This window comes from Colossoma macropomum, unplaced genomic scaffold (genome assembly GCF_904425465.1).
Source record: "Colossoma macropomum unplaced genomic scaffold, Colossoma_macropomum, whole genome shotgun sequence".
In the NCBI taxonomy this organism is placed as follows: domain Eukaryota; kingdom Metazoa; phylum Chordata; class Actinopteri; order Characiformes; family Serrasalmidae; genus Colossoma; species Colossoma macropomum.
The window spans coordinates 1,468,000-1,491,523 of NW_023494808.1; the positions used below are offsets into that span (position 1 = coordinate 1,468,000).

General features: G+C 39.6%; 1 protein-coding gene across 1 annotated transcript; it reads right to left on the minus strand.

Annotated features, from left to right (window-relative positions):
* Positions 1–12,781: 12,781 nt before the first annotated feature.
* Positions 12,782–17,663, minus strand: LOC118798202 (fish-egg lectin-like). Its single transcript, XM_036557576.1, has 5 exons — positions 17,555–17,663; positions 15,764–15,991; positions 13,876–14,066; positions 13,144–13,271; positions 12,782–13,018 (listed from the first exon to the last, which is right to left on the minus strand). Exons 1-5 carry the CDS (start codon positions 17,607–17,609, stop codon positions 12,877–12,879), a joined length of 744 nt encoding a protein of 247 aa, XP_036413469.1. The 5' UTR covers positions 17,610–17,663; the 3' UTR covers positions 12,782–12,876.
* Positions 17,664–23,524: the final 5,861 nt, after the last annotated feature.

Genomic DNA, 23,524 nt, shown 5'->3' on the forward strand with positions numbered 1-23,524 from the left:
CTGGATGTTAATTTTACTAGAACTTCATTCATTAGGAGTTTGAGAAAAATGCCAGGTTTAAGTGTGTTTTCTGAAAAGGATGTATTAACTATACCAATTTGCCCAGTAAAATCTTTTCAGTGATATTTCAAGAGAGACATTTAGGTGTTTGACTTTCTGTCCATCTGCTTCTGCTGCTATACTTGGTCATATTTCCCCTGTTGTTTTCAAGATCTGATGAAACAGGTTGATGCCGGAGGAAAGTATATAGCAGGTGTCAACGTGAACAATGAGTTCATGTGTATTAGTGAAAGTTCTTCCTGGACAATAATCCCAGAAAAACTGAAGTATGTCAGCTGTGGACCGTACAGCTGCTGGGGAGTCAACGCTGCAGACAACATCTTCATTCTGGAGGTGATCTACAGACACAGCTGAAGATACAACAGATAACGATGTGAACTATGAGTATTTGTCCATTAAACACCATATTGGGCCTGGAGTGCAGTTTTGCCAATACTGCTCTTAAGCAAGTGGTGGCAAGTGTATGTGGTGCTTCTAAATACTTTTGGCATTAAAGAAGATGCAGAAAACATATACATATGGATATATACACTAATAAAATCAACAATAACAGCAGTAGCACGTTTTTACCCAGGGAGCGTGGCGACTCCCGAAAGGCTTTGCATACCTCCTAAGTTACTTACAGTCGTGCGGCCTGTGGTGTTTTTTTGGTAAATACAGAGTTAAACTTCACTGTCATTTTTTATTGTAAGTTTTGTTTTAGTTGTTTATGTTATTTATTTGTTTTTATAAGGGGTCAAAGCACCAAAGCTGAGCACCATTTGCCTGAAGAGGGCACTATAGCATGCTAGTTCGTGTTTTGGCCTATTCTCCCTACACCATGAAGCTTATGCTCATAATTCTCTCTGCTAATGATTTATTGAATCATACTAAACCAAAAATTCATCAATAACTCAAAACTGGACCTTATAGGTGGAAAATTGGAAATTTTATATTAAATTAAAAATGATTTGTCTAGCATTTTGCCTCATTTGATCAAAGCCTGCAGCTTAGTATGCCATTGTCAAAAGGTCAATCAGTGTAAAATTAGAAAACTTTATTAATTGAAGGCCCCTGATCAATAATTATGACAAATGATGAGCATTTGGTGAAGTCTGATTTCCTGCCAAGTGCCGTCCTCTAAGAAAGTCAAGCATGTTTCCTACGGTAATGGCCACCTGTGGCTCATTGGCAGAGATGACAGCATCATGGACTGCAGCGAATAAAAGAAGCGAGACCTCTAGAGCCCTAAAGTCAAGTTCAGATCAGACAAATGATCTCATCTTAGTCTCTGGGGATGAACAGCAGCACAAAAGAAAAAAAAGTTTATGATCTATAATAAACCTTTTAAGTTTCCACCTTTTCTATTGCATTTAACCATATATTCCACACTTTTCTGGCTGAATAAAGAACATAATATTAAGATCACTGCAATAAATCTTTTCTTTGATTAAGTAAATTTGAGTCCAGTCTTATTCTTTCATTTTATTTATTATTTGATTTTATTTTGACTTTCTTTTAAAAGGTCCAGGGAACGAGAAACAAGGCAGTTACCCATAGCAAAATATTACTAATGTAAAAAAAACACCAGTCCTCTATTCTAGCGTCATATGTAAATAATTAATGTATGTATCAGTTGTAAAAGTACTGTGAGTTATTTTAGGTACTAGAATAGCTATACTATTACTAACCCATTTACATGTACGCATTTGGCACACCTTTATCCAGAGCGACTTACAGTTAAATCCTGTCCCAGAAGTAGGTGAATGTAGAGTTAGAAGTCTTGACCAAGGACTCTTATTGGTGTACTGTGGTGTGCTCGCCCAGGCAGGGAACCTAACACCTGTCTGCTGCATGGACATCAGAGGTCTTACCCACTACACTGTACTCAACCACCAGCCACTAGTACTATGCATTGATGGCCAGTCACATCAAATGGCTCAGTTCATCCATAAGAACAGACTCTTTTAGCTCCTAAACAGCTCTCCATTCAACAGCATTGCCAGTTTTTTCAAACTCAACTGAAGTCATAAATATTATGACCCTGTCTTTTTAGGGGGTACCCACATGCTACTCTCTGCTCAGTCCTGTGTTCCTCCTGCTATGTGCACATTGCTATGACTCAGCTGGTAATTAGTACATGGTACACGTACATAAAAAAAGGAGAAAGAAACAAAAGAAAATACATACAGTATAACTGTTTGAATTTAAAAAGGAGGACCGATTTCTTCCTGTTACACTGAAACAAGTATTCAGTTCTCTCTGTGAACTGGCTTTAATGTATATCAGCTGGTATGTGTGAGTGTGTGTGTGGGGGGGTTCTTCAACATCACAGTACATTTTTAACCAGCCTTGTTTATATGATTTAACTCATAAATACAACTATGAGTATAATATGGGTCACCAGTCATTTTATGAAGCAATCTATTCAATAGCATTTCGATTTCCACAAGAATTTTCTATCTAATTTTAAAAAGGGCCAAAGAGTTCATTATAGCACCATAAAGGGTTCTTTGAAGAACCTTTTTCATATGGTTCTATATAGAAGGGTTCCACTATTATTACAAGCCAAAGATCCCTTTTTTGGTACTGTATAGAACCCTTTTTGCTAAGAGTGTAGATACAGATCTCGCATTTTTCAGAGCCGTCTTCACTGCTCTCCAGGGGTGTGTTCCAGCAGCTAAAGGGCTGGATGATCAACTTCTCCCACAAATTTACGATCTCCACCTCACCAGGTTGCTTTGATTGCGATAAACAATCAGAAGATGAAAACAGTCCATTTCAGGTCAGCGTTGTTGACATAAATTCAGTGCTTCCACAATGAGTGTGTATTTATTTAATCTTTTTATCTTCTATTTATTTAATCATTTAATCTTCACCAAGACAGATCCGCAATAGTCATGGTCTCTGGTTCGCTTCCCTTTTTGAGGAATGCAGCAGGGCATGTGGTGGACACATTCAGACAATGCTGCAGGAAAGCAGGTGTGAAACATGTTGCCGCTGCATGCTAAATACACAAGCAAACAGGAACATACACACAAACAGGGATGTTGTCTGGGCTGGGCTTCCAGGGCTATAACCCTGAAAATCTTTAAACCGGACAAGAACCTCAAAACATCACACAGGAGCATGTTCACCCACTCCTCAAACTCAGAGAGAGAGAAAGACCCTTTCTGGGTCCATTCTGGTCTTCTGTAACTTTCTGGCTCCATCCTGGTCTTGTGTGTAATTTTCTGGCTCCATCCTGGTCTTGTGTGTAACTTTCTGTGTCTGCCCTGATACCTCACCCATTCTCCTAAATCATTTGAATGTCATGCCATGAGACAGTTATCTGTACAGTGTCAGTATTCATTCACTCAGCTGCAAACTGCTCCAGTGAACACTGGAGGCATCCATGTGTTCCAGCCAAAACAACAACATCATCTGCAAATAGTGGAGATACCACCCTCCGGCCTCCACACATAATGCTTTCCTGACCTTGGCTACGCCTTGACACCCTGTCCATGATTAACACGAACAGGAGTGCAGACAAGGCAAAACCTTGGCGGAGTCCAAGACTAACACTGAACGAGCTTGACTTAATGCCAAGTAGATGGATAAAACTCTCACTTTGGGAGTACAGAGACTGAATGGCCTGGAGTAGTTGCCCCAGCACCCCATACTCCTGGAGACCCTCCTACAAGATATCTTGGGGAACACGATTGTAAGCCCACAAAACACATGTAGACTGGGTTTGCAACCTCCCATGCCTCCTCAACAATCCATGAAAGGGTAAAAAGCTGGTCCATTGTTCCACGGAATCTGCATTGTTCCTCAGAATCCGAGGTTGGCACATTATGCAATGAAAAATACGACAAAGGAGCCTCTGAACTGTTGAGCAGCTGAAATCCTGTATCAAACAAGAATGGGAAACATTTCACTTTCAAAACTACAGCAGTGTCACCTCAGTTCTCAAACACTTACAGAGTGTTGTTAAAAGAGGAGGTGATGAAACACAGTGGTAAACAGGCCCCCGTCCCAACTTTTTTGGAATGTGTTGTTGGCATCAACTTCAAAATGGGCGTACATTTTTCAAAAAACAATAAAATTTCTCAGTTTCAACATTTGATTTGTTCTCTTTGTACTATTTTCAATGAAATATAGGGTTTACATGATTTGCGTATCACTGCATTTTGTTTTTATTCATATTTTGCACAGCTTCCCAAGTTTCTTGGAAATGGGGTTGTATATTTTAAATCTCAAAAACTTCAGTGAAAACATCTTTAAATCTATTATAAGTAGTCTTAACTTTAATTTTTGATATCTTATTTTTAACTATTATTCGTTCTAATATAACTCATAATAGTCAATTTGTAATTAAAGATGTGGCCGGATTCTGGCCGGACGCTCTGGTAAGTAGAGGCCCTTGGCTCCTCAACATCAACTGTGAAGGAGGGTGGATGGGAGGAGGTGGTGGCGAAGGGGAGGTCATCATCACTGATAATGTTCCTGTCATGATCTGTTTGAATAAGTTCAGCATATGTATTCAACAGCCTGGCTGGCAAAAGGCCTGTCTCCCCCTCATACTCCATATCTGACCCATCACTATCACAGTGACTAAGGACAGCGTCTTTCTCATTCTGAGGGATAACTGCAGTGTTCGGGTGGTCACCTAGATCCATCCAGAACTTGACTCAAAGTGAAAAACAGAAAGAACAGAGCAGAGTGTTAGATGCAACAAAAACTATATGTATTTAAATACGCATATACCTAGATACACAGTGTGATCCCGCCGGTCACTACTGTTCCTGTCAACATGTTTACTCATTCTGTAACCACACTGAACAAAGCTGAGTAACTGCAAATACATACATCAATACACCTTAAAGATGATGTGTACCATCTTTATGTTAACCTATTTTACTAAGCTTTTATTTGGGAGCTTTGATGCAGCCATCTTCCTCTCATGATACAACCGGAAAATAAACAGCTCTGGTCATGTGACAATTTACACCAAACCAGTAACACTGCCCATCTTTTATTGAGACCCTTTAGTATTTCAAAATTTACTGGAAATGCATTGAAACAATCATTCAGTAACATATAATGGTCACTATAAATGGGTTAAATGACCTCCCAGATTGCCGAATACAGAGTCAGAATCTCATCGGCCAATGCTCGTTGTGAGTATAGGCTCAATTCTGGCCCAAATGCTCGGCTCACATTCAGACCAATATTTACTAGATTGGCCCACGTCCGGGCCAAGCACCACGTGCTGCGACCCTCAGCTCGGTTTGAAACTAAGGCAGATTCCAGTACAATTACCCAGCTCACATCCAGGGCAAATGCCGTGCGCTGTGATATTTAACACTCCCTTGCCCAGCTAGCAAAATGTACTCACTTCATTCACGTCCAAATACTTTCTGCATGTCTTTTTGTTGCCCACCACCACCCCACTCATCGGAGGACTGTTAAAACTATGTTTTCATTTCTAGTTTATTCATGAGGGAGGCGTGTAAGCGTAAACAGACAGACAGACAGACAGACAAAAAATGGTAAGAGAAGGAAAAAAGACAGATTACATAATAATAATAAAATAATAATAATAAAATAATAATGATGATAAGAAGAAGAAGAAGAAGAATAGAAAATAAGCAAAAGATTTCTTGAGAAGCAAATGTTAACAAGAGCAACAGGGTCTGTGACATGATGATTATTGTTGTACAGAGACAGAACTCTGTCGTGTGCATGTATGTTGCCGGCCTCAGGCCTAGGGGAACCTGAGCCGTGCACAAGATGGTATCATAACAGCGAATGGCTGTATGATGGCGGGAGATGGTCGAGATCTCTCTCTCTCTCTCTCTCTCTCTCTCTCTCTCTAAAATGACAAGGAAAACCAGCACAAAAGTGAATGTGTCGTCAGCCTGCGGGGCAAGGTTTATTCTGAACCTTTTACCCACACAGCCCGTTTTCCTGTCGGTTATAGAGCGCCCTCTACTGGGTGAAATAAATACTCCTTTGTCTTAAAAGACTAAATGATTTGACATTCTCAGCACTGTCACAAAAAATAAACAACGGTGTACTAATGTTCATAATAAACAAAATGTAATAAAATTAAGTCAAATAAATAAATAACCAAAAAAAAGTGAAACTAATAAACCCTTTTATTTTTCAGTCCTCTGCGTATGTGTGTGTGTGAGTTGAAGGAGTTTATGATTCTGAATATATTTTTATGTACAGAGTAGTTTAGACCCGGGTATTGGATTTTAGTACACTAGCTTCTCCAGTAAAGCTGGTTTAGTGGGACAATTACTGTTGTAAAAAGTTAACGACCGTCTCCATAACAAGCCATATTGACTGTTTGTGTTTGATGTAAGCAGGTATTTTTTCCATAGATATATGATCCATTAGTGAATTTTCCAGTAAGTGACATTCATGGCGTTTTTGTCTTCCAGTTCATGAGGATGGTTTTCTTGGCGATGCTTAGAGTCGATGGTGGAAGTTACCAATTGCTGATGTGTCTCCTAACAGACACAGTTCTGGGGACAGTGATAATTTAATTGATAATTTCTTGTCAGAAATGTTTTATGGGTGCGCAGTGCAACATGACATGGATATAGTTATTTGTGGTGCTCTGCGAGCAATGAGACCAGAATTCAGAGCTGGTAGATCCCATTTTGAACATCTTTTGTCCAGAGTAATGTCTTCTGTGGATGATTTTATATGGTATGAGCTGTAGATTGGTAATCACATACAGATTATTTTTGCACAATTGCAGCCAGAAATCGGCACTGATCATCTTCACATTGCACAGTCGGCAGAATTAATTTTGTGTCTGGGTTAGAATCTGTTTTGTATATTTTTTATAGGAGTATTTTTGGAGAGGATATGTTCAAAAAATCAGATACTGCGAGGAGTAGATCTAACGTGTTTTCAGTCCCTTTAATATGCAGCACAGTGAGGATTTTAGCTGGTGGAAATTGAGAAACTGATCACTGCCAGTGGTTCTGGTTAAGATATGAGAACAATACCAGGGTTTTACTGAGGAATATGTGTTAAAGGTGTGTAAGGCCTTCATCACTCCAGGAAGCAAAGCGCAGGGTTTTTTATTCGTAAGGAGATCAGGGCTGTTTCCAAATGGGAGATCAATATTCAGAGAGAGAGCAGAGATTGTGATTGTATGGAATTTCCACCAAGATGTCAGATGGTAATAATCTGATAAATGGTAAATCTGCTATCCAGATATCTTTGCATATTGCATGTTCTTTATCAATCCATGTGCAATCTGTCCGGTGGGGATTTATCCATTTTAGAATGTATTGTAATTGATTTGCAAGGAAATAGTAGTAAAAATTTGGGGCTTCTAAACCTCCATGGGTTTTGGAATTCTATAATGTGGTCATTTTGATTGTGTGTGGTTTATTTTTCCAGTAAAAGTTTGAGAAAGTGGTATCTAAGGACTGAAACCAGGTTATTGGAGGTTGCAGAAGTATCACTGATATAATATCATCAATACTGTCAGCTGTTCTACCTTCAAGGGAAATGGGAAGGTTTATCCACTGTTGGAGATCATCACTTATTGTTTTGAGAATGGGGTCGTAATTAAGATCTAGATCGACTGAGATATAAACATTCGCTGGCTACTTCATTATAAGCTACCTTGAATTAATGCTCATTCCATGTTGTTTCTCGCTGAGAATGATTTGGGCAACTGTAAACAATGCAAACCATAGGCATTTTGAGCACTTGTGACAGCTTCCTATGAAAATCACTTCCTGCCCTCCATCTGCAGTGACGTGACTTCATATGCAAACAGGCTTAGCTAGTTTACCTGCATCAAAAGTGGTCAGTAACCGTTTACGTAGAGCATGCGTGGGAGAGAGAGAAAGGCAAACAGAGAATGAACATCTGACCCCTACCCAATGACATCAAATGCACTCGGCTCTTAACAGATGTGGAGGTCTCTGGTCAACTTCTTTCTCACCTGCAGCTTGTGATTGTGGCTGCATCTAAAATAAAGAAAAAAAGTAAGTGAAATGAGTAACAAACATATACCAGGTAAATTAATCCACAAAGCAACAAGGTAAAGGGGGTGTGTATATACTTGGGGCAGTCGTGGGCTGGAGGTTAGGTGACCAGAAGGTCGTCGGTTCGATCCTCTGAGCCGACAGGACGTGACCGAGGCGCCCTTGAGCAAGACACCTAACCTCCAACTGCTCCCCGGGTGCTGTGGATAGGGCTGCCCACCGCTCTGGGCAAGTGTGCTCACTGCCCCCTAGTGTGTGTCTTCACTAGTGTGTATGTGGTGTTTTCACTGCACGGATTAGGTTGATTGCGGAGGTGAAATGTCCCCGTTGTGGGACATGTAGTAACTTTACAAAGAGTAAAACTGTAAACATCACTATGGATAAAAGTACCTGGGACAAGATGTAAGACCTTATCAGTCGAGAACCAGAAGCAGCAGATGGACGGCTGTAGCAAGACAAAACATTTAGTAAAGGTTGAAAATACTAACTTTAATATCTGAAACAGATGCAGGCATATTTATGCTGGCTAAATGCATTTGTATAAGCATACAGGCCTCCCAAATCCAGTAAAGGCACCTCACCTGTTTATGCAGACAGGGTTTATTTCCTGGCCTCTCCTTGTAGAGCAGCCAGACAAAGCACACAACCTCTGTACGAGAGTAAAAGTAGAAATGCTCTTAGTAAAGTATTACGAGAGTAAAAGTAGAAATGCTCTTAGTAAAGTATTACACGAATAAAAGTAGAAATGCTCTTAGTAAAGTATTACGAGAATAAAAGTAGAAATGCTCTTAGTAAAGTATTACGAGAGTAAAAGTAGAAATGCTCTTAGTAAAGTATTACGAGAGTAAAAGTAGAAATGCTCTTAGTAAAGTATTACGAGAATAAAAGTAGTAATCAATATTTCTACTTGCTTTAAATTACTTAAGTATCAAAAGTAAAAGTACTGTATGTTATTACATAAGTTATGTAATTCTGATGAATACTCACCAATAAAGAGACCTGTATGGCTACAGACATGAACTCTACTGTCTTCTGCCTCCTTAACAGAAAGTATTCATCATTCATTCAAATATTCATTAAAACAGTACTGCACTCAGTACTTTTACTTATGATAGCTTGGTGAAATAAATTTAAAGTCAGACCCGAAATCAAAATGAAACTTTGTTAGTTCGTGTATATCTCGATGATCTCCATGGTCAGTTCCTTTATTAAATATGAATTCAATTATTAATTATTAATTCCTCACATGACAAACCTCCTGTTTTACCACAGTCTTCCATAAAAGTGTAATTACTTTTGCGAATAAATGAATAAATATAGAAATCTGTCACCAATATTACCTTTTTTTCCCGATTCACGACTTTCTGATTTACAACTTTGAGTTAAAGTGCTTTTGTAATTTAACTGAAGTAAAAAATAGTATTCTCCCTTTCTCCCTTAAGAATTTCTTCCTTTACTTACGTTCAGAAGTTTGTGCACTCCTGGCCGAAAGGCTCCTGTAGCAGGACTTAAAAAAATAATCATATTTAAAATTGTGAATTTATAAGATGGGTAGTACCATAGAAGCAGATATATGCATGCACACCCCCACACCCACCACCTCCCCGACCCACACCACGATAAAACATTTTAAAACATCACAGAACCGCACTTTGCAGATGTTTATTGCAGTCAGTCAATAGTCAATCATTGGAGAGGGAAACAGACATGCGTGTGTTGACGTATGGATAAAGTATGAAATATTCAATCAAACAAAGACATACTGTACTTATCTTGTGTGATGTGTAAACAAACCAGTTACGCAGCTGAAAAAGAAAGGTAAATAAAAGTTGCTTCCATGCCTGAAAGATGCTGGTGGTAGATGAAGGACATGCAGGTGACCTCAAGAGGAGAAGGTAAAGTTACATGGTTAAGCTTTAAAGGATTGACAATTCTAAGATGGAGTGAAAGATGGAAATTTCAGAAACACCTGCATTAAAGGTTTTTATTCCAAGTATCATCCACAGAGACACAAAAACACACAGACAGCAAAAAGTGAGTTAAAAACACTCTGGCCATCAGCCAGCTTTATTCCAGAGCAAAGGAACGATCCTCAGAGTTAGAGAAGGAAAAAATATCAAACGAAAAACAAAAGGGAAGCTGTTTTCTGACTGGTGGAGTATAACTTCTCCCAGGAGTGCAGCCTGAAGTAGAATTTAGAGAGAGAGTTATGCTGTGAACGTTTCCCCACATCTTTACATTTAAGAGCTTCAATTTCTGTCCATCTGTTTCTGCCCCTAAACTATGTCTGCCCTTGCTTCCCAGGCCTGCTGAAACAGGTGGATGCAGGAGGAATGTTCTCTCCAGCAGGTGTCAGCATGAATGATGATATCTACTGCCTTACTGGGGGGCAAGGTTCTTCCTGGACAAATATCCCAGGAAAGCTGAAGTACTACAGCTGTGGGCCGTACAGCTGCTGGGGAGTCAACTCTGCAGACAACATCTTCATTATGAAGGTAACCTACAGACACAGCTGAAGACACAGACATGAATTTTGGTCAGAACGTAGTAGTTCCTCCTGCTACTCAAGCTCATGAGCCTGATTGGCCTGAAGGAGGCCTACGGCATGGTGTTTTATGTTTTGGCCCATACCTCCTACACCGTGAAACATACTTCTGGTTCATACTAAACCAAAATTCATCAAAAACTCAGAGTCGTCCTTCTGGGAAAAAAGATTTCGATTTTTTACAAAGTCTACTTTTGCAAACTTGTCGTATGTTTCATCTAATCCTCACGAAACATGTCTGCAGAGACTGAATCTCAATACATACATACATCATCTAAACCGCTTATCCTTCTGGGTTGCTGGAGCCTATCCCAGCTGTCATTGGGCAGAAGGCAGGATACACCCTGGACAGGTCGCCAGTCCATCGCAGGGCAGACAGACAGACATACACATTCACACCTAGGGGCAATTTTAGCATGTCCAATCAGCCTGACTGCATGTTTTTGGACTGTGGGAGGAAACCGGAGTACCCAGAGGAAACCCACGCAGACACGGGGAGAAAAGGACCCTGGTCGCCCGGCCGGGAATCGAACCCAGGCCATTCTTGCTGTGAGAATGCTACCCACTGCGCCACCGTGCCACCCTAAATCTCAATATTTAACATAAAAAAATCATCATTTGTAAACAACATGGCCACCACATACCAATCAATCCTTCTGGATTAGAGCTGCTGTAGCTCATGAACACTTTGTCTGATTCTAATGAAACCTGATGGGCTTGTGTGCTGGGACATGTGCTGTCAGAATTGTTACAGTCTTCTGTAAAAGATGAGAGTTTTGGAGGTTAGGAGAGTTTAATACGTGACTCATCAGTGGTTTATCAGTCTACTCAGGCTTTAGGAAGATCTTCAGTGTTTGTAAAGAAGCTATTTATTGAGTAACATGCTGTGTGCTGATTTTAAAATAGTTACTTAACAAGCAGTCAGACAAGCAGAGATATATACATTATCTGCTCGTCTCAATATATATATATATATATATATATATATATATATGGGGTCAGGGCAGCACGGTGGCGGAGTGGGTAGCGTGGGTTTCCTCTGGGTACTCCGGTTTCCTCCCACAGTCCAAAAACATGCAGTCAGGCTGATTGGACATGCTGAATTGCCCCTAGGTGTGACTGTGTGTGTGAATGTGTATGTCTGTCTGCCCTGCGATGGACTGGCGACCTGTCCAGGGTGTATCCTGCCTTCCGCCCAATGACAGCTGGGATAGGCTCCAGCACCCCACCATGACCCAGAAGGATAAGCAGTTTAGATGATGTATGTATATGGGGATCACCATCAGGGTAAAGCCGGTGGCTGGACATGACCTCCCTCTTGAGTTCGGTGTCTTATATGTGCTCTTTTCTGCTGGTGTTTTCAATAAAGAGCACTTGTTACAGCAGAATCATGGGTACCCATGTGTTTCTTCGGCTGACGCTACAGTATTCTGAACACTGCCTACGTTGTGTTTTCTGAGTATGTATTCCCAATGCTTGTATTCTGTAACATCCCAACTCTGACCTTAGCTACAGTATAAGTAGCGTCAAAGTACAACTAAACGTAATGGCCACATCTAGAAGAAATAAACAACTCTTAAATATATATGATGAACTTGTAAATCTGCTAATGTCATTAATTACTTTGAGATTAATTAGATTCTTATGGGTGAACTGAGCCATTTGATGTGACTCACTGAGGAGACCAGCCTGGCCATCAGTGCATAGTACTAGTGGCTGGTGGTTGAGTACAGTGTAGTGGGTAAGACCTCTGCTCTCCATCCAGCAGACAGGACTTAGATTCCCTGGGTGAGCACAATAAAAGTGTCTGTAATAGCACAGCTATTCTAAAGCAGCTAGAATTACTCAGTACTTTTACATTTGATACTTAAATACATTAATTATAATTAAGTATGCAAGTAGAAATCTAAATAGAGGACTTCTGTTTTTCAAGAGCAACACTTTACTAAAAGTATCTGCTTCTTTCTTAGTACCCTGGACTTTCAACACAAAGCCCTTAAAATCATAGAATGTATGAAATGGACAAAAAACATAACACTGGATTCAAATTTGCTTAATCAAAGTTTAGATTTATTGCATTGGCCATAATATTACCTTCTTTTTCAGCCTAGCAACATGTGAAAGATTTGGTTAAATGCAATAGAAAAGGTGGAAATGTAATCAGGAAAGAGTTGATTGTAGATCATAACTATTTTTTTTTTGCTGCTGTTCATCCCCAGAGACTCTAGGAAGGGATGGGACGTCTGATCTGAACTTGACTGTAGGGCTCTAGAGGTCTCGCTCCTTTTATTCGGTGCAGTCCATGATGCTGTCATCTCTGCCGATGAGCCACAGGTGGCCGAGATCGTAGGAAACGTGTTTGACTTTCTGAGAGTATGGGATTTGGCGCCACCCAGTGCCAGCAGGGTTACTCGGTGAAACACCATCCCTACAAAATACCAGTCAAATTGGTCATTTGGTATCACAAGACAAGGTATCTCGTTTCTATAAATCTCACCCACCACTTTTGTTACCAAACGTCCACTATACACAATAACTGCGTAATAAAATTACCTCTGGAAGACCTCTCCAATAGAACTGACCCCATAGACTTTTCCATCAGTGGAAACCTCAATCACGGAAAGACCTCCAGGAATCTGCTGCCAGTTTAAGGAGCCAGCACAAGTAGTTGGAGTCACACCCTGAAATAAAGCAGACTCAGACTGAAAATTCAGTAAAAAACATGGCAGAGACGAATAAATGATATCGTGTATAAAGAAAATAAGGGTAGCAAACATTAAAACACAAAGTCTTTTAGTCATCACTGGAATAAAACTACAATCGAGACTAAAACCATATAAAATATAGAGTGGCAATATTTAATATATGAGTCCAAGCACAGATTAGCTTAATGAGGTCCACTGCGCCAGACTGGGGCCTATTTACAGCAGCACATAAATGATCACTTTATCAAGAGTACTTCAAATGTTATGGTTATTGTTCAGGGACCTTCAACGAAGATACTTTTCATGGAGACAGGGCACTACATTCTGTAGCCTCATACAGTGGGAGGGAGTTCTACCTATTGACCAAAAATCCGTCTGTAGGCCGTAGGATTTGGTCTGGATGGTTCATTTTAAGGCAATTTATGCGAATTTGAGCTAAAACAATATTGTAACATTTGGTCCACCTACTAATTATATATATATATATATATATATATATATACACACACACACACACGAGGATAATTCCTCATAGTTGACATTATTATCTGTTGTATCTTCAGCTGTGTCTGTAGATCACCTTCATAATGTAGATGTTGTCTGCAGAGTTGACTCCCCAGCAGCTGTACGGCCCACAGCTGTAGTACTTCAGCTTTCCTGGGATATTTGTCCAGGAAGAACCTTGCCCCCCAGTAAGGCAGTAGATATCATCATTCATGTTGACACCTGCTGGAGAGACCATTCCTCCTGCATCCACCTGTTTCAGCAGACCTTAGAGACGAAAGCAGACAAACAGGTAGGATGGACAGAAGTCCAATCCAATGTAAAGACACACAATAAGCTCAGAGACACACAAACACCAGCGCGAGTTACCCAAAGTGCTTTATTAACACCAAGACATAAACGTGGCTTGCTCAGCCTTTAACTTTAACAAGACAAACCTCCCTCTTTCTCATCCTTTTTCTTTTCTTTCTCTCTCCAGCCTGCATGCGAACGGCCCGGAGACCAGCGTCCTCTCTCTCACGCTGGACAGAGCCAGTCTTTAAAGCGTCCATGCTCCTCCCCTGATTCGCCTCAGCTGTGATGAACCAGGGAGCAGCTCCTACGCGTGTGGGGCGTGTTCATGTTAGTTCCGGCCACGCAAGCTGATTGGTTGACAAGCGTTCTAAACTGTGCTGTTATTTCGCCTTTAGCAACAACCTTGACAGCTGTAGCGAATTTTAGACGCTCGCGCGTTTTTACAAACACATATTACTGCTCTCGGAACAAAACCTCGTTTTTCAGTTTTTGACATAATTTGAAAATGTCTGTTGTTCTTTACATTGTGTGTAAATTTCATGATGAACGGACCAAACGAAACGGCCCAAAATGACTCGGAAAAAACTCTGGTTCCATTGACTTTCATTAAAAGTAAAGTGTGTTTTTTCTTTCTCCTGTAAAGTTACCATTTTGCAGATACAAGGTTTTGTTCTGACAGCAGCGAGATACAGTAGCGTTCAGAAGTTTGAACACACGAGTCAATTTACATGTTTTGTATATTTTTCACATGATTTTCTTTATAGACTCGCTGCAGTAGTTTGTATATAGTTTGTTTATTTTCATTTTGAAGTTCTCAAAAAAAAAAAAAACTGACAAGGGGACCTCAGGAGAAAAAGTTTGAATACTTCAGCAAACCTAAATATGGCAGCATCTGCAAATTTGAACCGTTTCTGTTTATTTGTTCAGTTTAACTTTAACGTACTGGATAAAAGTAAGCAGTATAAAATGTCGTAAATTTTGCGCAGCCACGTTTTTATACATCTTGTAGACTGTATATACGAACATTCAGGATGCTTACAGTCTCAATCCTGCCACATCTGCTCCTCTGCAACTTCTACAGGTCCGCAGTGGAGAGTCTGGTATGGCAGCTCCACTGCTGCAGAACGGAAAGCCCTGCAAAGGGTGGTGAGAACTGCCTAGTCCATCAGTGCAGCTGCCCTCCCAGCCATACAGGACGTTTACAGTAAAAGATGTATATGAAAGCCAGCAGTATCACCTCACCAACACACCCAGCTACTTCCTTTACTACCTACTGCCGTCTGGGAGGAGATTTCCGAATACCTAGTTTCTACCCTTGAGTTGTTAAACAGGTCACAACCGCAGCACCCACCAGATCACAAATACAAACACTACTTGGACTATATACACACTGCACTTTAATCTAATATTTGCACACACTGTCTATGCACCAGTGCACTCAGTGTGTCTAGTTTATTCTGTTTATATTGTCTATTTGTTGGTTTTTGTGCGTATTGTGTGTATACATATTACCTGTTATTCACTACTACATGTGCACTCATGTTCATTTAAATTCTGCAAATAAGCAGTAATTGTGTATTACACTGTGTATATGTGTGTATAATGTGGGTATATGACTGTATTTATTACATTACTGTATGTAAAATGTCTGTGAAGTAAGACCAGCACACCTGGAACAAAAACCCAATCTCCTCCCACAAGTTTGTAGATGTAATTGTTGGAATCGACTCCCCAGATGCCAGCAGGTCCCACACTGACGTGCTTCAGAGATCCAGGAACCTGGATCCAGCTGTTGCTGTACAGGGTGAAGACCTGATTATTGGAGTTGACCCCAAACACTTGACCGTTCGAAACATCAATCTGCTTCAGCTTGCCTGGAACCACTCTACACTCCAGAGCTGTAAGGATAGATAGATAGATAGATAGATAGATAGATAGATAGATAGACAGATAGAAAGACAGACAGACAGACAGACAGACAGATAGATAGATAGATAGATAGACAGACAGACAGACAAATAGATAGATAGATAGAAAGACAGATAGATAGATCAGTCAACAATATCTATAGATAAAGGTAATGTAATTGCATCATCTTTGCAAATTTGACTTTTATTAGTTTTATTTATTTTACTAGTTATTTAACAAAAAGTTTAAAAAGTTGCCAACTCTCACTGAAGGAAAAGTGCCCTAATAGACAGCATTTTCCCTTTTGACTGAAATAACCTCAAGTAGATGTTTCCTATAACTCTCTCTGACATTGACTGGGAGAACATTTTTCCCACTCCTCCATGCAAAAACTCTTTCAGCTGAGTTTTAGGGGTTTCCTGCATGCGCAGCCTGTTTCACATCAATCCACAGATTTGAACAGGATTAAGATCTGGGTTTTGATTGGGCCGTTCCAGAACTCTCCATTTCTTCCTTTTGAGCTGTTTCTTTGTGGATTTAGGAGGGTCTCATGTTTTCCTGAAAGCACCCTCTGATACAATAAGGCATTCAAAGTGGATTTTATGATGGAGAGCTCATCAGGCCCTGCTGCAGCAAAGCAGCTCCAAACCATGACACTTCCACCGCCATGCTTCACAGTTGGCGTGAGGTTCTTGTGCTCAAATGTTGTGTTTGGTTTGCGCCTAACGTCTTCTGTTACTCTGAAATAATTCAGTTTTGGATTCTAGGTGTTCTCTGGCAAACTTTAGTCTTGCCCTAAGACTAAAACAGTAACAGTTTCCTCTTTGCACACTTCCCATCAAAAGAAAATCAAACTTGTGCAATCTCCTTCCTATGGTAGATGTATGGACTTTGACATCTACTGTGGTAAGAGCTACATGTAGGTCTTGTGATGACATTTGAGGATTGTTGGAGATTTCTTTATGCATCTTACGGTCTGCTCTTGGCCTAAACTTGCTAGGACGACCAGACCTGGCCATGGTGGCAGTTGTTTTAAATGTTTTCCACTTGAAAATTATTTTCCGGACAGTGGAAAGGCTGATTTCTAACTGTTTTGATATCTCAGACTCATTTGCATTGACAGCCTTCTTTCTGAGGGCCTCTCGCCATGGTCTGAGGTTTCAATAAGATAGCCTCCTCGAAAATCTTCTCTGAAAATTCTATTAATTACATTTTACCAATAATTATTCAAAGACACTTCTTCATTTTTATCTGTTTAGCTAAATTACCTCCATCTTTCGATATTGTTAAAATGAAAATCAAATGTCCAGAAATCTAAATAGGTTAAAAAAGACAGGTCTTAATGGGGTGCCCTAATTTTTTCACGTGGCTGTATATTTTATATTTACATTTTTGCTTAATACATACCTTTTATTGATATTTATAAGCACAAAGTCAAATGACATTAGTATGGATTTATGTATTGTAAATATATTACATAACACAAAGAAATCTGCCTGATTACTTGTTTATCTCATCGTATATTTCTATTGTAAAGAGACACACATACTCACCCAGGGAGGTGATGCAGAAGCTGAGGAGAACAAAGAGGACTGCTGTTCTCTCCATGGTCTTCAGTCAAAGTCAGTGTTCGTCTTGATGAAAACTGTGCAGATCTGTGCTGAGACTGAGCAGATCTGGGGAGTATATATAATCAAAGAAACAGGAACAAAGTCAGGTAAATTTGCTAAGAAGGTGCCAAGGTAAACCAAAAAGGGCCAATCAGGAGGGCAGAATCCTGGTGAGATGAGCTTTAGTTGACATTATGAGCTAGAATTACATCACAGCTTGTTTGTCAAGCATAAGTCCTAGACATATTTTCATTATAATCCTTGATATAACAACAAAGATACCACATGTTCCGTTACCACAGACAGCATCCACACATTATTATGTACAACCCCATTTCCAAAACAGGAATATAGTAAGTAAGTAAGTAAAGTTTATTTATATAGCGCTTTTTACAACAGGTGCTGTCACAAAGCAGCTTTACAGGAAAATCTGTGTCTGAGCCCCCATAAGCGTCGCCAGTGGCGACAGTGGCAAGGAAAAACTCCCTAAGAGAAACAGGAAGAAACCTTGAGAGGAACCAAGACTCAGAAGGGGAACCCGTCCTCCTCTGGTCGACACCAGATGGTAAAACATTGTTAGTATGAAATATTATAGTACAAAAACAGGGAAAAAGGAGGAGCAAATGATTAACTTGATTGATTAGTTCAAGCAGCAGCAGCAGCAGCATCAGTGGGGTCAGGTTGTGAGGGTGAGGTTTGCACGGCGAGCAGTGGCACCCGATCAAGGCAGAAGAGGCAGCAGCATCAGACGCACAGGATGGGCAGCTGTTCAACTCGGTAAAGGAAAGAAAGGAAAAATACACAGAGAGTCAGTTCTGTAATGGGTGATTGATTAATTTGAATTCGTTTAAATGATTGATTAGTTCAAATGAATAATTTTGATTAGTTCATGTAGCAACAGCAGTAGTATCAGTGGGGTCAGGTTGTGAGGGTGAGGTTTGTACGGCGTTGTACAGCAGGAGGCTCAATGTTGGTAAGCCGGTCCAGAGGGCTGGCGAGCAGTGGCACCCGATCAAGGCAGAAAAGGCAGCAGCATCAGACACACAGGATGGGCAGCTGTTCAACTCGGCGAAGAAAAGAAAGGAAAACACACAAGAGAGGAAAACACACAGAGTCAGTTCTGTAATGGGTGACCGATCACAAAGAGACTCTGGCAGGTATAGAACTGACAGGGAAAACTAATCACCAAAGGCTCGACTATACAAGTAAGTTTTTAGCTTAGACTTAAACACTGAGGCTGTGTCTGAGTCCCGAACATTAACAGGAAGGTTATTCCAAAGCTGGGGGGCTTTGTATGAGAAAGCTCTCCCCCCGATGTAACTTTATTAATTCTAGGTACTAATAGTGAGCACCAGCACCTTGTGATCTAAGTAGGTGTGATGGTTCATAGTGAGAGAGAAGTTCACTCAGGTACTGAGGGGCGAGTCCGTTTAGAGCTTTATAGGTCAGTAAGAGAATTTTATAATCAATCCGAAATTTAACTGGTAACCAGTGTAGGGCTGATAAAGTTCTGGACTAACTGAAGCTTGCTAAGGCTTTTGCTGGGACATCCAGCCAGCAGGGCATTACAGTAATCTAGCCTTGAAGTAATAAATGCATGAACTAACTTTTCTGCATCCTGTAGAGAGAATGCGTTTCTCAATTTAGCAATATTGCGGAGATGCAGGAAGGCTGTTCTAGTAATATTAGTTATGTGTGTGTCGAAGGACAGATCAGGGTCTATAATGACACCAAGGTTTTTTACAGATGAGCTTGATGCAACTGAGAAATTGTTAAGTTTAAGTGTTAAATTAGACAGTTTGTTTCTGGCTGCTTTTGGACCAAGAAGTAGAACCTCTGTTTTATACGAATTAAGAAGGAGAAAGTTACTCGACATCCAGTCCTTTATGTCTTTTATACAGTCTTCAATCTTGCTAAGTTTAATTCTATCATCTGGGTCGCTTGCTAAATATAACTGAGTGTCATCAGCATAGCAGTGGAAGTTTATGCCGTGTTTACTGATAATGGTGCCCAGTGGTAGCATATATAATGTAAATAATACAGGTCCTAAAACAGAGCCTTGTGGAACACCATACTTTACTTTTGCGAGAACAGATGATTCACTGTTTATATTAACAAACTGACAGCGATCAGTGAGGTAGGACCTGAACCAGGAAAGAGCTATTCCTGTTACCCCTACAAGGTTTTCTAGTCTGTCTAGTAAGATAGTGTGGTCTATTGTGTCAAATGCTGCACTAAGATTGAGGAGGACTAACAAGGACACATGATCTTGGTCAGAAAATAATAATAGATCATTTACAATTTTTACTAGTGCTGTCTCTGTACTATGATGTGGCCTAAAACCAGATTGAAATTTTTCGTGTATTTGATTCCTATGCAAATAGGAGCTTAATTGTTTTGCTACAAATTTTCCAAGATCTTTGATATAAAGGGGAGATTCGAGATGGGTCTATAATTTGATATACTATTCCAAATATAAATGCAATGATGTGCAGATCATTTAAACCCTGTATTTCATTGAAAATAGTACAAAGACAACATATTAAATGTTGAAACTGAGAGTTTATTGTTTTTTGTAAAATACATGCCCATTTTGAATTTGATGCCAACAACATGTTCCAAAAAATTTGGGATGGGAGCAGCAAAAGGCTGGTAAAGTTGTGTAATGCTACAAAAACCCCTGGCTCTTAATTGGAAACAGTTCAGTGACATAACTGGGTATAAAAAGAACATCTCAGAGAGGCTGAGTCTTTCAGAAGTAAAGATGGGGAGGGGCTGAACACTGTGAAAGACTGCACAATCAAATAGTGCAACAATTTAAGAATAACATTTCTCAACATAAAATAGCAAAGAACTTTTTCTTTTCATCATCTACTGTACATAATATCATTAAAACTGCATTAAAAACAGACATGATTCTGTAGTGGAAATCACTGCATGAGCTCAGAAACACTTCTGAAAATCACTGTCTGTGAAAACAGTTCATCACTGCATCCACAAATGCAAGTTAAAACCCCTAAAAGCAAAGAAGAAACTGTACATAAACAGGATCCAGAAATGCTGCCACCTTCTCTGGGCCCGAGCTCATTTAAAATGGACTGAGGTGAAGTGGAAAAGCGTCCTGTGGTCTGACGAATCAACATTTGAAATTCTTTTTTGAAATCATGGACGCTGTGTCCTCCGGGCTAAAGACCACTCAGCTTGTTATCAGTGCACAGTTCAAAAGCCAGTATTCATGATGGTGTAGGGGGGCATTAGTGCACATGGCATGGGCGATGTGCACATCTGTGAAGGCACCATTAATGCTGAATGATGTATACATGTTTTGGCAACATATGCTGCCATCCAGACGACGTCTTTTTCTTGATTATTTCAGCAAGACAATGTAAAACCACATTCTGCATGTATTACAACAGCATTGCTCCATATTAAAAGAGTCCAGGTGCTAAACTGACCCGTCTGCGGTCCAAACCTGTCACCACTGAGACTCCTGGGGACAACAACTTTCATTATATATTTTATAATATTTATTTGGCATTTGTTTTCTTTATGTCATTTAGTATATATGTTCCATAGTCATGTACAGATTATTGTATTTAAAATTGCAGAAAAATGTTTTTTCTTCAAAATATGGCCTCAGCCTTTACACATGACTTTGAGGACGAGCTCTTCTGTGGTGCTTGGCATCATAGCTAATTGATTTAAAAACCATTATTGCTAAATTGATGATTCAAGAAGGTGTAATTGTTAAAATAACATTTTTAGCTTCAGGACAGAGAGGTCGTCTCTTTGAACCAGTGGGAAAATCAGTTATAGTCTACATGTGTGCATGGTAAATGGAAATCTACTTACAGTGACAACTTTATAACAGCCTGATTAAACATAAAATACAGATTTAAACGATGGTTTACTGAAGAAAAAGTGTTATCCAACACCAAGTGGACCTGTGTGGAAAAAAGAAATTGCCCCATTAGTTACTCAATCAACCAAAACCATAATCAGTTGATAACTGGTATCCATTAAACTCGACACACCCAATAGTGACACTTAAAAAGGATCAGCACACTATGCTGGGATCAAAAGAGATTCTGGTTATTGAAATATAACATTCTAGAATTGGTTACAAAGGCATTTCTGAGTCTCTGGGACCCCAATGAACCACAGTGAGAGCCATTATCTCCAAAAAGCAGAGAACACTTGGTGAAAGGAAGTGAATCTTCCCAGACATGCTCGGCCTACCAAAAATTCCTCCAAAAGCACAGCGACAATTCAGGAATTCAGGAAGTCACAAAAGAACCCAGATGAACGTCTAAGGAACAGCAGGCCTCGCTCAACTCAGACAAATTCAGTGTTTGTAATTCCACCATTAGAAAGAGGGACCCGGGGGCCAAAAAACACTGATGACCCAAAAAAACATAAAAGTTCATCTCACATTTGGAAAAAAAACTCTCTTTAGAATAAACCAAGCCTTTTGAAATAATGTTCTATGGACTAATGCGTCAAAAATGGAACATCTGGTGTAAAGTTAATCCAGCATTCCACAATAAGAACATCGTACCAACAGTGAACCATAGTGGTGGTAGTGCGATGGTGAGGGGATGCTTTACTGCTTCAGAGGGCTGGATTACTTGCCATACTTGACAGAACCATGAATTCTGATCTCTACCAGACAATCCTGCAGAAGATCAGTCCAAGATCTGAAGCTCAGGTGTTTATAGCAGGTCGACAATATGGCTGAAATGAAAAATCAATTGTTTAAAGAAGAAATTCCTCCACAACAATGTGAAATATTGATCTTTAGTTAAGAAATGTCACCTTTGTAAGCATCTATAAACACATTCATAACATTCAAAGACATTATAAACAGAGCTATAAATATTTAGAAAAATGCATTATATGTTATAGCCATGTTTATTATGCATTATGAATTGTTAACATAATACAATATAAGTACTAATCATAACAAATTATAAGAGCCGTATTTGTCCGCTCTAAGCAAAGTGAAGCGTACTGTACTAAAGCCTCCTCCAGTGTTCAGAGTGAGGCTTCAAGTTGAAGTATTTACTGAAGGATTTACTGAAACACTAAAACATACACAGTAAAGCACATTACAGGCTTCAAATGTCAGAGTTTAAACTAGAGCTGCCATCAGTGTTTACCCAATGTGGGAAAGGTAATGTACACCACCGTTAGCTTGGTATTTGTCTTTACTTTATGCTCTCCAAGCTGGGACTGACTTCTTTGGCACTGACATTATAACATATTATCAACACTATTTATGATGCATTATATTAACTATTCATAATGTATAATAAACATGGCTATAAAGTGTAATTCAGTGTAATTCTTTTTTATAAATATTTATAACCACGTTTAACCACGAAATTATCATTTTAAAAGATTCTCCTTGTCTTGTATATTTTTTATACAATTTTAAACCATTTAGTGTGACGGTTGTAAATGAGGAGGGCCTTTTCACAGCACTGTATGTGTTTCTATTGAAGTAATGTTGTTTATTGTCTACATTTACTTTTATTATTTTTTGCTATTTTAGTTTCTTCCTTATTTTAAATTGCATTCTGCACCAACAGCTGATCGCATGATTATCAGACATCTGCACAAAAATATTGATTGTCTATGTCTCCAATAGATGCATAAATGGTTGGTCATGTGTTTTCCTCACTTATAGTAGAATGTCTTTTGCAGGTGTGCTCTGACTTGTAAGTGCTTAAAACAGACTGTCTATTGTTCTCAGTATGTACATACAGCTACTTGTATGCTTTACAAACAGAAAGTCTGTTGTCTTGACAAGGTGCTTAGCAGTTGAACAAACAGCTGGAAGGCAAGGGTTTTTCAGTTGTGCTAACACTCAGGAAGGACACTGATATGGTGTGATGGAAATCTCCCCATTAG

Bases quoted from the DNA above. Each gene is read 5' to 3' on its own strand.
- LOC118798202 (XM_036557576.1), bottom strand. From the start codon at position 17,609: ATGGAGAGAACAGCAGTCCTCTTTGTTCTCCTCAGCTTCTGCATCACC. The intron at 15,992-17,554 runs GTGAGTATGTGT...CTATCCTTACAG, and splicing joins CTTCTGCATCACCTCCCTGG to CTCTGGAGTGTAGAGTGGTT. The intron at 13,272-13,875 runs GTGATCTACAGA...GCTTTATTTCAG, and splicing joins ACAACATCTACATTATGAAG to GGTGTGACTCCAACTACTTG.